General features: G+C 35.3%; 1 protein-coding gene across 3 annotated transcripts in view; it reads right to left on the bottom strand.

The window, feature by feature from the left end:
* Positions 1 to 12,931, bottom strand: part of LOC129809323 (atypical protein kinase C-like) — a 90,057-nt gene extending 77,126 nt beyond the window's left edge. For all 3 annotated transcript variants that reach the window (XM_055859140.1, XM_055859141.1, XM_055859139.1), the window contains exons 1-3: positions 12,670 to 12,931; positions 3,739 to 4,123; positions 2,678 to 3,125 (exon numbers count right to left, since the gene is read on the bottom strand). In XM_055859140.1, the coding sequence (XP_055715115.1) occupies positions 2,678 to 3,125; positions 3,739 to 4,044 (754 nt within the window). In that variant the 5' untranslated portion in view covers positions 4,045 to 4,123; positions 12,670 to 12,931. The remainder of the gene's footprint in view (positions 1 to 2,677; positions 3,126 to 3,738; positions 4,124 to 12,669) is intronic.
* Positions 12,932 to 15,033: the final 2,102 nt, after the last annotated feature.

Here is a 15,033-nt window from a genome sequence, read left to right as displayed (position 1 = left end):
GGGAGTAAGAATGCAAATTAATTTCAAACAAACAAAATACCACATCTCATAAATTAAACTAAACCCTTACGTGATAATTTATCATAAAACAATCCCATTTAATTGTTTCACACTTTTTTTTTTAAATAAAAAAAGGATTTTTTGAAAGAGTCTCCCCCATAGAATAATGAATAAATTAGATGTGGTCTGCAAGGAATTCCTAGCCCCTAAAAACCTCCTCCATAAAGAAATGCAGAAATCCGATGCAAAGGTATTTGTCATCAATCTAACTTCTATTTCACGACACCATGACCGCCCTTGTGCGTGAAACACGAAAGATAAATCTTTGGAAAAGTAGAACAAGAAGTTCGTGAGGAAAAGCCTTAGGCCATACAATATTTTTTCCCAGGGACGTTCAAAATACATATTCTCACTCACGACAATTCCCATTACACATAACATTTTTCTTTCATCCCATTCCAAAATCGAAAAAAAAATGTATATTCCTCTTCTGTGTATTCACAACCAAATTTGCATTTTCTTCACACTTCAATTTGCCCTATTCGCTCCCATCAATGCACTTCTCTCTCGGTGAAAGAATTCCCAGAGAATAAGAATGTGTTTGTCATGCAAATTTCACAAGAGAAATTCAGGAGTATATATTGAGAATTTTATTTTTCATCCTTCTTTAGAAACTTCAACAGAGATCTTTTTTTCTCCCTTTCCTTCAGCAACCATAAAAAGTCAGTGAAATTTCTTCTTTCTGTTTTTCATGAAGTGAATGACAAATGAACATCAAATTCCCATTCCAAAAGTTCTAACTTAAATTCTTGGAATTAAGCAGTAAAAATTATATGTGTAGTGCTCAATTTCTTCTCACTTTTCGCCACTCTGCACTGTATAGAATTTTAATAGTAACTTGCACTTAAAAAATACACACAGATTATTATTTTGTAAAGGTATTTTCGAAATTGTCTCAAAATGTAGAAATAGATTAAAGTTGATTTGATACATGAGCTGCCAAGATCAAAAGGAAAGAAAAACCGTTTATACCGGATATTTTAAAATCTAATATAAGAGGAACAAGATAATGTGTATTTCAACGGGTGGAGCATCCCAGAGCTTTACGATGTTACCAAACATACATATTAAAATCATAATTTCATTCACATTAATTGTTGCTAATGAGCGTCCAAATTGTTATTTGTGCATTTAAATCACTTAATGTTTTAGAATTTGATCTATTTTTTTCTAAAAATTGACTTGGATTGCTAAAGTTGGTTTAAAATAGTTTATAAAATTATTGAGCGAAAAATTAATACGATTTTCACGATTTTGTAGGTTATGTTTACGTTTTTATAAATAAATAGAATAAACTTGAAAAGTGTTCATAAGTTTACGGATTTCGCAATGTTTCCACTGAAAAACTTTTTTTTCTTAACTACAGTTTCTCAGTCACTTTTAACCGATTTAACGATATCATTGACTGAAAGGATCGGCCAAAATAGCTTAGGAGTAATACAATTAAATTTTGGATGAAAATGAGTTATCGGTTCATAATTGTCTCATTGCCGGTTGATATTAGAAGCCAAAATCCCGAATGATCAAAATACTGAAGAAGACGAAATTATGCGGAGAATAATGTATGGAATAATTTCCCAAAACAGAAAATTTCCCTTTGCCTCCAGAAATCGCGAATGTGACTTTTAAGAATTAAGGATTTTGGCTTTCGGGATTTAAGCCCTTTTGGAATTTTTGTATTCGGGATTTTAACCGCAACTCAGGAGTCCAAACCTATTAAAGATTCTTAAACCTTTCTAAGGGCCTTGACAGACCTGAGGATTAGCCGAGATGCGGCTTAGCGTAATTATATTCGAAATAATGGTTAGACTTCATTTCCATAATTTTCCACTAAGTCATCTCTCGGCCTAAGTCGTAAGTGTGTCTAGGGCATAACGAACCCATACATGACTCAATTCGGGTAAGAACACACCCTTTAGAGTCTTTTTAAACTCCGATCTTAAAAAATTGTTATTACACTGAGAAAAAAACGGGGGTGCGATTAACATTTTTTCCTCATAATTTTGACACTTTTTAGGTGTAAAATTATATCAACATTTTTTAATGTTAATGTTACACATTTTTAAGGGTAGAAATAACATGAAAAAAGGTAACTTTAACCCCTAATACAGCTAAAGAGCATAATATTTACACCGATTTTGGATCAATACTGCAGGGTAAAATTAACATTTCCGGAATGTTATTTTAACTTTTTCGGATTTCTCTCAGTGTACGAATAATTTAGCAGTACCCAGCGAGCACATTTAGCTAAAAAAGGCAATGTTTTCAGAAAAACTATGCTGAAAACGCTGCTTGTTTTAGCTAACTGTGCTCGCTGGGTATTTTCGTATAAGGACTGCAATAGGGTATAGACAATTAGTTGTGTTTTAAAAACAAGTTCTTAAAATTGGATATAAGAGCTCTAGTCTGAAAAGGCAATATTTGTCACTTTTTGTGTTGAAGTTCATCAAAACAGATTCATTATTTGAGGAAATTTTTTATTACATTGATTAGAAAAATCGCCTGAAATACTGTTTGTTTATAAAATTTCAAAAGTAGATAAATAAAAAAAAAACAAATAAACTGAAAAAAAGTATTTATTGCAACAAGATCAAAAGTGTTGAGTTCTTGTTTTTACCTGTAGCATACGCCGGTTCCACTTCATCCTCTGACAGCAGGTGTGCCGGTGGCGGTGGCGGTACAATAGGAATTTGCACCGGAATAGGCAGAGGCATTCGCTCGTAATGGAGGCACTCCAAGTAATTGACGCCGCCGGCAATAACACTGCCCGTTCCGCTCATTCCCGGACTCGATCCACTCCCACTTCCACTTCCATGTCCACTACCATGTCCACTGCCATGTCCGCTGTGTCCGTGAGCCGATGCAGCACCAGCACTGCCTGGCCTTGAGCCATGAATTGATGTGGACGTAGCTGTCGTCATGTAGTGATGTGTATGAGGATGCGGATGGGGCACATCGTAATCACCAGTATCACGCAATGAAGCACCCCGAGTTAGGGTGTTGTTGGCGGAGGAGATTGAGGACACCGTGGCTCCCCGACACAGAATATCCGACAGTTGATTTGCCTGCAGAAAATTCCATGACAGAGGGTCTACACCTCCTCCACATGGCTTCCCGCCCGAGACACCTGAATCCACCCCCAGGATCACCAGGCAAAGACTCCCCTCGGCTGAGAATCACTTCCCAGTCAACATTAATGATATTTTATGGACATGATTGATAGCCTGGTATCGCTGAACTCAAGTGCGATTTTTCTTTTACATTTTTTAGGATCTTTTATCTCTCACATTTACCTCCCGATTCAGTTCCAAAAAATTCACTCATTTTCACTTCCAAAGATGCTCACATAATGATTCTGAACAATTTATGAGATCAGTGACTCGGATTCAAAATAGATAATTTTGAATTTTTAAAATGGAATTTTCATTTTAGAGACAACGTGAAAATTATCATGCAAAATGTCTATGAGGATTCTTCTATATATATCATGCTAGTTAAAACAGAATGAGAAAGATATAGTTACTAAATCTAAAATCGCCAATATCGAATCACTGAATGATCGCCAAAGCTTTTCTGTGAGCTGTTAGTGCGAACAAATGCTTTTATGAGTGGGAGGAGAGTCTTCAATCCCCGAAGAGATTCGGTGTCTCGGTGCGAAACTGACACGTTGACCGCTACCTGAGGACTATCCAATGGATCCAGACTCTGTCGCCTGGGATACTCTTCCAAAGGTGGCTGATGGCATGCTTGCGGCTCACTTTCCGACTCACTGCACGCCGCCACATGCTGCGGACTCTGACAAGGACTCTGGCATGCACTGTGGCAGGGACTGCCACATGGACTGCGTCCACAGGGGCTGTAGCATTGCGGCGGCGGCGGCTCCGATTGCGGCATCGTATTGGCCGGCACAGAGGCACATTGCGTGTTGCGTCGTGGTGAACGACCACGATCTACAGCAGTTGCACTCCAGTAGCCCCAAGCCATGTCCTTTTACTCAGATTATCCTCAAAGGCCGCAGAAAAAAAGCCCAATTTCCCGCTTTTCAGACGATCTGTGTCTGTTCCTAGAAAATGTTATGTATTTGCTTTCGGCAACACAACACACGCGTCAAACGAAGTGGAAAATTTTTGTGGAATAATGTCACGTATTTTCAAAATTCAACTGAATAAAATGTTCTCTAACAAAACTTTGATGGAAAACCCTAAAATGTTCATTATATTTCTTATAAAGACATTAAGTTGCATAAAATGTTGTTACTTTGCTGCTATAACTTCAAAATTAAGCATTAATTGGTATAAAAAAAATTGCGAAATGATCGCATGAACAAGATGTTAATCAGTCCAAGATGAAAATCGATACAAGAATCACTTTTAATAGTTACCAAGTTACCACCTCATTTCTCTTCTTGAAAAAATCAAAACAATGCTCCCTTACCGATTGAAACTTATTTGAAATTAATCTTATAAATAAAATTTGATTATTTATCTCATTGTAAAAATATTCCAAAAACTCAGATAAAGAGATGGCAAAGTGTCCCAGCTTTGCGGAATGCTCGAACTCACGAGACAGAGCTCACGGTGAATTAGCTTTTTGCGTAATCTTTTGAAATCACTGATCTACTAGAGATCAAATTGATTCATAAATCACAAGTGCATTTGAAAATCAAAAAATCGGTTCTTAACCGATTCATTACCGATGAAGATTGATGCAACTGGCTTCTAATTTGCAATACTTTTCTAAAAAATCAAATTTTAAGCAAAAAGAAAAATGAGCCTTCCAAAGTGGTTGACCTTTGACCTTCAATGATTCAAAATAGCGAATTTTCCGGTCATAGGTATGTTTGGGCGAAATGTTCACCAGGACCAGCTCTAAAACATATCCAAAAATCATTGAAAAAGCTCGGGCCAATTTTGAGAAAAATCGAAAAAACTTTACTTTTAGGGAATATCAATTATTAGGGATGTAAAATTATTCAAAAATCGGTACCTAACCGGTTCATTACCGATGAAGACCGCTGCAGCCGGGTTCGACATTGCAGTACCTTTCCAAAAAATCCAAATTTAACCAAATCGGTTGAAAAATGAGCCTTCGAAATTAGTTGAACTTTGACCTTCAATGATTCAAAATTGCGAATTTTCCGGTCATAGATATGTTGGGCGAAATGTTCACCAGGACCAGCTCTAAAACATATCCAAAAATCATTGAAAAAGCTTAGGCCAATTTTTTGCAAAATTGGAAAAACCTGATTTTTGACCTATTTTTGAGGGATAGAGAACGTACGAAAGGGGAGGGGGGAAAAGTAAAGAGGTTGGGTACGAGATAATGTCATTTGGGGAGGGGTCATCGAAGACCGGAAGTCGATATCTCTTACCGTTTAAGCTCCAGAACAGTGAGAAGTTGAAAAAAAGTCGATTATATAACTGCTCTCTCTTTGAGTTCGAGCAGTAAAATTAAGTGGAAGGAAAATTAAAATAATATTAATGAACCTTGGGCCAATTAATGAAATTAACGAAAGCCCTTAGTCGCTATTACCATAACTATTAGGTCTTTGGCTTCAGTTATGTCCAAACGCACAAACAGCATTATTCATTTTACCCAAAAATACGTCGAAAAATGTGTCCTTAATGACTCCCAGAATTTTTTAAAACAGTAAAACTTCATGAAGTTGAAATTCGCATCCCTTTCTTTCTCAACCCTTATGCATATGTCTATTTCACCCTTTCGCACTCTTCTTCTTCTCTTAAACATCATAACAAATTAAAATTAGCTCAATCGAAGAACGTGTAAAACGTTATAAAACGTTTGAGAAAGGGATGTGAATTTTGATTTCATGAAATTTTCCTAATCAAAAAAGTATGTCGGATCCATAAGAGTGGAATTTCATATATATAAAATAAGGTAAAAGGGATCAATAATATTGAGTCCTAATGAGAGCTGTCCAAGTGTGGGCAAATTTCATAGTAGGATGAACCACGGACATGAACAACTTGAAATTGTTGCCTCTATCTGGGCTAGGGCAAGTGTGTCGGATGGAAAGCGACAGAATGCCCATTTACTTAAGGAGTGCGTTCGAGAAGACGTCCTCTTGTGGGGGGGGGGTGCAAGAGGCCCTATCCCTTAAAGCAAAGTAGCAACACCTAAGTATGTAAGTATTTAATATACATAAATGTCTCAATTAGTAGCGTAAATGCGGGTGACTTTGCTGCAGCTTTTCTTTTATTTTAGCACTCATGAGTGGTCTTCACCGATCGTACGTAGTAGATCGAATCGATAAAGACCATCTTTAAATTCTAGAATTAAAGCAAAGTTCACACAATTATCAAGAAGTAGCGCCACATCCGTAGGCTAAAGTCACCCGCATCTACGGTATCAGAACAGAGATATTCCCATTTCATAGCATACATACTGCATTTCATAGCAAAGTTCTTATACGTAGGGGATAGTCCAAAGCTAAAGCATAATCATCTTCCCATCCAAACAACTCTTGACGCCCAATTTCAGAGAGCTTAAGCTATAAATGCTTTCCACTAACCCAGAAAATCTAACTTTCGATAGTAACTTTTCACCATAAATTTTCAAAGCCCAAACTTTCCCTCAACCCCACATTTTCAATTCTATGTACATCCTCAGTCAAATATCACGCTCTGATTCTTCCTGAATGCAAATGATTTTCTATTTTGCACTGGGAAAGGTCGCCTGTTTTTTTTTTATCCTTGCAAAATCCTCAGCATCCACACGAAAAAAAACACCATCCATATTGCGCGAGTACAAGACACCCCTGGAGTATTCTGGAATCGTGTTACAAGGCTATAACACACAAAAACTCTTGAATTTTCATCTCTGTGGATATGCAAGAAAAGTTTCGTGTCTCGAAGTTTTTATCCACTGTCACTGTGTCGTCATATGCTTTTCCGGTTGTGTATTTATGTTTTATGTTACCCATTTAGACAGTGAAATCTAATGGGGTGAGTTTTGACACCCTACTAATATGACGAGATATATAACGATGTTTTCATAACATAATTAAGTATTTTGTCCCACTTTTGCCCACACACTGGGACCTTGCAAAACCACTCAGACCGTAAAAAGGTATGGATGATGGGTCACAGTAAAAGACACCAGCAGAGATGCTTTATACATCCCATTATTTACCATGGGGTCAGTGCAAGAGTGTCCCGAGGGAATGTCCCATTTGAGCACCGATCAATTCATTTTCCACCACTAAGCACTAATTTAATTGAATTGACATACTCTGGGTTTTTAGGACACAATTTGTGTACATGTGCGAAATGGCTTTCCAACTAACACGCAAATTTTGTCGCATTATGCTTCATTTACTTGCTGGAAAATGAATCAAATATTTTTCATTCCCCGTTCAGCATGACTATTGAGATATGTTGTGACTGTTTCAAAAACTATACAAATGAAATTTAATTTAAAATTGGATAATATACATAACATTTAAAAGAAATATTCTCAAAATGCACAAAGTAATATTAGTAATAATAATAATAGTAAAAGTCAATTTTATTGAGGTTATATTATTAGATATGGCATTAAGTGGTTTCACTACTCTAGACCAAGTGTACAAAAACCAGTGATAAGCCCAGATAATCTTATGGTAGCTGAGATTTTTTATGGCATCTACACACTAGAAGCAATTTTCGTCAAAAATTGCCCTTTTAAAAAAAATGATGTTTTCTACAATGATAGGGGAAATTTTTTTTAAAAACGCATTTTTTTCAATTGGTCTTAATTATTTAGACGGCTTTACATGCTACGTAGGAATGCGTACAACTCTGAGTTCTTGAATTCCTTAAATTCCTATATTGACATTTTGACATTCCCTACAGAACGTCAAAACCGAGTTTGCATCCATTCTTACAAAAAACAAATGAACAAAATGATTTCTCTGTTTATTCTACTAACCATCGACGATAAATCAGGAAAATCGACTGTCGCATGCAAATCGAATGTTTACGTCTCTCTAGGAAGGAAATGTGTAATTCAAGAATTTCATTTGATGAATTGTGTGTGTGAGAAAAAACAAGAGCCAAGGAAAATTCGTGGAATGCTCGAACTCATGAGTTCGTTCACTCTCAGTTCTGTCGGTATTGTATTTGGATATATACATTTTACTGCTCGAACTCCACAGAGAGAGCAGTATGAGTATATAAAATCTCTCGATTTTTTTAACCCCCCCCCCCTTCCAAAATTTCCTCCTTCCACCTCCTGAAGATCCCTTTTCTCAACAAATCTTCACGTTTCAGACGATTTCTGAGAAACGTCGCTGTTTGTTCGTCTGATCCGTCTATCTGTCTAAAACTAAAACTAAATGATCAAGGATTTAAAATTAGGGCATTGGCATTCATTGGATGGGATTTCAAATTAAATTCCTGGGTGTTTCTGTTTAAGAATTTTCCATTTTTCTGTGTGTATCATTAACATGCCCTTTATTTTGACCCAACCTTCCCCTTCACCTCCAAAACCATATTTTTTGGATTGATCGAAAACGCGTCGTACGATTTTTTCATTGTTGGATATATTTTAGAGATGCGGATATCGACCATATACAAAAATATCATTAAATCATTCATATTAATGATTTTTCAAGGTTAAAAGCTAAAAAGACACTAGAGAGTGCATTTATCAAGCGAATGGGGTCATGTTTAGGCTTGTTGGAAAGGTCTTGGAATTTCCTATGAAACCAAACCGGTTCCAGTCAGTTCTGAACCGGTAATAAACCGCTTCATAGACGATACATAATTTTTATCTGAAAATCAAATCTATTACTTTTAAAACTATTTTGGGTGATCTTTTAACTGATTTGTGAATCGGTTTAAATCGGTTGAGAACCGGTAATCGGTAAATGATGCGCAAGTACTTCTGAAGTATAGCATCTAAGTCACGAGTTTGAGCATTTCGCAAAGCCTGGGATGCTTTGCCACCCCTTTTTTTTTTAAATAACAGTAATATTATTTTTTAATAAAAATTCAACATATTGAGTATTATCATACTGTAATTTAACTTCACAATTGGTTTCTCGTACTAAATTATATCATGGCAAATGAACCTAATGATAAGTATTTACACAAAGAGAATTGACTTATCATTCTGATATATTTCTAAAAATTCTGCATTAAAAGCTTATTCAAAAATTTCATACTTTAAAATCTCCAACAAATGCGAGCAAATTTGTTTGAATCAAGGTTCAAAATCTGCAAAATATTCACAGGGTATTGTGTGAAATAGATCCACTTTTTTATTAGACTCACTACCCCCTCGATGAAAAAAAGCTCAATTTTACAGGTACCCCAATTAAAAAATGCCCGACTTACCCCTACTGACTCTTTACCCGGTTGAAACGGTTGAAACCAATTCTGAGAAACCAAAAGAGACTCATTCAAAAAAATGGAGATATTTATGCCAAAATTGAGCATTTTGAATTGAAATATTTAGATGAAATAAACGGGGATTAGTGTCTTCTACATTCAAAATATCCAATTAGACTAGGCAAGTATGGATCAAAATATGGCTACCTGAAAATTAGAAATTGAATATCTTCCAAGATATTGAAGTTTTGAAACTTGAACCAGAAATCGATATCTTTTACCGTTTAACCCCAAAGCTTAATGCAGACAGGCGGAAATTGGACAAACAGTGAGAAGTACAGTTCTCAAATTTCTACAGTTTTATATAACTATGCTAAAATAACACCTTTCAGTGGGTGGACCATGGACCTTGTAAATATTGGGCTACCGGGGCTACCGAAAAATCGAGGATTTATATCATTGACCTCTCTTTTTGAGTTCGAGCAATAAGATGATATGATTCCAAAGAAAACCTCTCATTTTCGCAGACACCAAATATTTCTTTCACCTTCCCCCTATCATCATCATCCCCAAAGTTTTCCATAGGTAGTTTGGGGATGTAGAAATTTTCATTGACATGCTCTGGTGACTTTTCTCTGTCAATTTTCACAAGGATGGGATATGATTTTTGACATGTTTTCTCATCTTAGGTCCATGTCGATGGTGTTTTTTGGTAGGCAATGCCCCCCCCCCCCCCCCCCCGAAAAGCAAACTTGCCAGAAAATTGAGCGTATTTTGTGTGTGGGCTGAGGTTTGAAGCAAAAATTCTTCTTTTTTTCCAACCATGAGACACTGTATCATACAATATTTGATGATTGTGTAAATATGAGGGGAGAGAAATTTAATATCTAATTTCATATCTTGTCACTCTTTCTACCCGAATTTTCCTTATATTTATTTTTATTGACATTTTCCTTCCTTCATCCGTAAGATTTGTTTTTTGGAATGATTTCCTTTTCATGTTAGAGCGCTTTTCGGCATCAACAAACTTCCATTTGAGGTGAAAAGCGACCCCTTTCCAAATTGATCCGATTGAGAGGTAGGATTTTTTTGTCTCTGACAATTTTTATATATTATTTTTAGCACATGATTCCATCACATGTTTCTTACAAGATATAGAAAAATGTTTAGAAAATACAAGCTTATATAAATGTATACACGTTTATAACTTATTTAAATCATTTTAAAAATTGTATTCAAATAAAATCAGGAAAGTGGATTCAAATCAGTTAAGATTTATCATTATTTGACCTTACAAAAACTGAATGTGTTGGACATACCGAGCCCAAACAGAATTAGATTTTGATTCTCCAATAGTGTCTTGGATAAAAGGTAAATGGAACTCTATTTGCACAAAAAGCCGTTGAAGTTCGGAGAATTCAAATTCAATTTTCGAATTTTCGTACTAAATTTTCGAACAAGGTGGGGAAAATTTATTAAATATCACACTAAAAAGCTCGCAAAAGTTACTCACAGTGATTATGGAGTGATTAAATAATGGGACAAGAACAGTAAACGTCGTTGTTTTTTTTCCGCATAACAATGTGAAGAAAACCGTCACAATTTGACATTTGAGTACTTCGAAATTCGAACAGGATGTAACTTTTGCCACCTTGCGAAAGTATTAAGAAGTAAGAAAGTTTCTTTTTTGGGTCTTCAAATAGATTTTCGAATTTTTCAAGATCTGCTTCTGTACGGAAAGACCTTCGACTTAAACCGAGTGACGGTTTAACGCAGTTATAATCAAAATAATTATTAGACTACATTCCCATCAGTTTCGTACTAGGCCGTCTCTCGTCGGCTTAAGCCCTTAAGGCCTCTACACATACTAAGAGCAATTTTTTTATGATTTTTAAAAAAAAAAATTTCCCTGGAAGCAATTTTTGACAAAAATTGCTTCCAGTACGTAGACGCCAAAGACTGTCTATGGTATTATGCTAAAATGTGATTACATCGAAGATATAAAAACCGAAATCTTAGACTGTAAAGAATTTTAGCCAATAAGAATTATTTTAAACACTTTCACAGAAATAGAATATAAACGTGACACAGGTTTTGTTCTCAATACAATTAAGTCATTTCGAACTGTTTCTTATTATTAAAAGTGTATTGAAATTATGTAAAACCGGTTTGTTTTCTCTAAATCTCAATTTAAAAAAATCGGTGATTTTAAAATGAATGCAGTTAATTGATTTTTTTTAAGGCTTATGTAAAGGAAAAACTGCGTTATTTGTTATTTTAATAATTAATAAATCGGTGGCAGCCAAAATACTGAATAGTTAAAATTCTAATTAATAACAAATATTTCAAACCACCATTTAATACATAAAATAGACTTACAGGACTTACATAAAATTTCATAAGATAACACCCAAAACTTGTGCAAGAATTGCCAAAGTACGTCAAAAGCCTGAGCATCGTCAACGCCCAAACACTAATTTTGACCTCGAAAAATCTCCTACAAACTCCCAAAAATTCTCTAACTAATAAATTCTTTACAAAGTTTTAAGTATTACATTTCTCCACCCCATATCCAGGTGAATCATCTTGCAGGCAACCCCAAAGTTTTGCAAAGGGTTTACCCTAAGCATTCTTTGAAGTCCAAGAATTACCAGAATTTCTAAAGAAAATCATAAAATTTATTTTCTTTAGAAATTTTCACCTATAACATGAGCTCAGACGCAGTAGAAAAGACTTATAGAAAAACGAGACAAGTAAAAGAACAACATAGACTGACTTGAAAACAATTAGTGAGTGAAAAGTACATTATAATTGGGGTAGAATGTATTTCGTGGAAGACTTTAGTGCGATGATAAACTTTTCATGGGGTTAATGCAATAAATTTCAGACTTTCCGACCATTTCAGAAGGTTTTACAGCTCTAGAGAAAGTATGTATTGAATTTAAGGATGTGGTTTTTTTGTATTTTTGAAGCAGCAGCATGACAATTTCGTGTTACAGACCCTTTGCGAAAAACTTGGCCGTTGAGAACAAAATAATATACCCCACCCTGAAAAGCTTCTGCAGAACTTGCCAAACACGCGCACAAACACATCGACAAGATGTGAAAAAAACAGGCAAGAAAATATCTATCGATATTTTTCATTTACACATACAACTTATATAGCAATATTTGCATCATTTTTGACATTAGCAATGCAATTTTTCTTAATTTTCCATCAAAAACTAACATTTTCCACATCAATTTTCCATAATAAGTTTGAAAAAAAATCACACACTTTTCCACCAGACACGGCTTTTCCACTAATACACCGACACCGCAAGAGCTTTTCCAGGCAAACCTTAGCTCAGAACAGATCGAAAAGTTACGGATTTTTCAGCAAAACCTTCAATTTTCCGCACAAATCAAGTTCCGATAGCTCTGAAAAGAAACCCGGAAAAGTGTCCTGATGTGTGGAAAAGAGGGCTATTTGCCTGAGCAGAAGGTTGCTGGAGATAGAATGCTAACAAAAATACAATAAGGGGGCAACACTGTAGACTTCTCGATGCCAACTAGAATCCAATAATTCGGGAATGAGTGGTTGTGGCACAAGTTTAGTAATTTGCAGGGGATCGGCTTGTCTCGCATGATACTCGGTCTGGACATTTGCGCAGATTCGCGCCTGTTACATGCGCACAGTCATGACGACGTCATCACAACCCACACCCATATTCAACCCCATTCCCAGCAAACCCACCCACCCAAAGTGCCAGCCGGGCGGTCAAGTGATGAGACGGCAAATCCACCAAAGTCGGGAGACAGGTGGGAAGATCACGAAGCAAGAGGGCGAGTAGCTAGGCCGACAATTGTAGGGATTTATAAAGGTATAGAGTTAGATTTAGTTTATAAAACGTAGAAACGCAATGACATAACACTCTATAACAGAAAATTTGAAATTGTAATCTTATGGAAACCGAAACATGAAATTTTTAAGCCAATTAAAACAAAATTCTCAACTAACAAGCTTTCAAAATTAAAAAAATATATATTTAAATACTATTTACTACACTTAAGAACTTGAATGAAATAAATGTTTCAATATTAAAAGGAATAAATAAAGTAGAGAAAACGCAACTGTCCGATACCCGTAATCCTTAACACAAGTACTTGACAGTTATATATTGAAGTAAACTATAAAATTCGTATACGAAATTTCAAAAACAAATCTATATGTAGGAAAGGGTGGGGCACTTTATCAATGGCACAGTTTCATTTATCATTAATTTTTTTTGCAACTTTGTGAGGGATAGGATAAAATTATCATATTACTAAAGTGACTAAAGTAATACATGAGGTCCATCGTCCATGTGTTCTAAAATCACTAACTCCGTAGCACTTGTAATTTGAGCTTTGCAACTAGTTTTATAAAACCGTATGACAATGAAATTTTCCAGTAGGAAAATTGTGTAATTTATTGTAGCATTGTCACACGTGAGTTCCAAACCTGACAATGTCAATCGAGCTTTTTTCTCATATCACATATCAAAAATGCAATTCATTGATTTTGTAAGGGAAGCCTTATACTTAAAGATATTATGCAATATACAGTCCGTCATTTGTTCAACAAAATTCAAATATTTGACTTCTGACAATGTCACATGGCAATGTCACGGTTACAGAATCACTTTTCCAAAAATGCTCTACTAAGATTCGAATGCAATTTGTCATATGGCATTATCAGAGTGTTACAGAATTCCCAAACAGGATTCATTATTTTCAGCAATTTCTAAACTATTGCAATTATATATCAAAGTAACATTGTTGCAAAATTATTTTTAATTTTTGATTTCTGTCGAGTAATTAAGATCAAGATCATTATTGAAATAAATTATAAAATGTTAAAAGTACAAATTTTTATTATTGTGATTTTGTCAGAAGCAAATCATGCGTTGCATGTATTACTTCTCGAACTCAAAGAGACAGCAGTCATATTAATCCACTTATTTTTAACTTGTCACCAACATAGAACTTAAACGGTAAGAAATTTTGGCTTTCGTTCTTCAGTCACTCCTACTATGAAAAGCATTATCGCCTATCGTCTTTTTTCTCCCCCTCCCCTTCATAACCTCCAAAACCATATTTTTTCGGTTTATATCGGAAACGGCTCCACGATTTTTTTTATTTTTGGATATATTGTGGAGGTCATCCAGGTGAACATTTCATCCAAACTTACATATAACCTAAAAAATCGCCATGTTGAATTTTTGAAGATCAAAGTTTAACCACTCTACATGTCCTATTTTTCATTTAATCGATTTGATTAAATTTAGATTTTTGGAAAGGTCTTGATATTTCCAACCCGGATGCATTGGTCACAACCGGTAATGGATCGAAAAAGTGATCGTAAATTACCTAAATTATTTAAAAAAAAAAAACTTCTGTCCGTAAACTTATAAGCCAACTAGAAACAAACCTATAAGAGATACGAACTTTCGGTTTTCGGGGGACCCCCATAAGTCGACCCAAGGATCTTTCTTAAGACCTTCATTTTATTTTGTACTTGACAACTGACCCTAAAAATCCAGTTGATTTTATTGTATTTGTTAAAATGATTAGGAGAAAATATCTAAAAAAAAATGATGTATGTCGAAGAGAAAAGGCC

Source organism: Phlebotomus papatasi, unplaced genomic scaffold, assembly GCF_024763615.1.
Source record: "Phlebotomus papatasi isolate M1 unplaced genomic scaffold, Ppap_2.1 HiC_scaffold_60, whole genome shotgun sequence".
Taxonomy (NCBI): domain Eukaryota; kingdom Metazoa; phylum Arthropoda; class Insecta; order Diptera; family Psychodidae; genus Phlebotomus; species Phlebotomus papatasi.
This window is presented reverse-complemented; position numbering and strand designations above follow the sequence as displayed.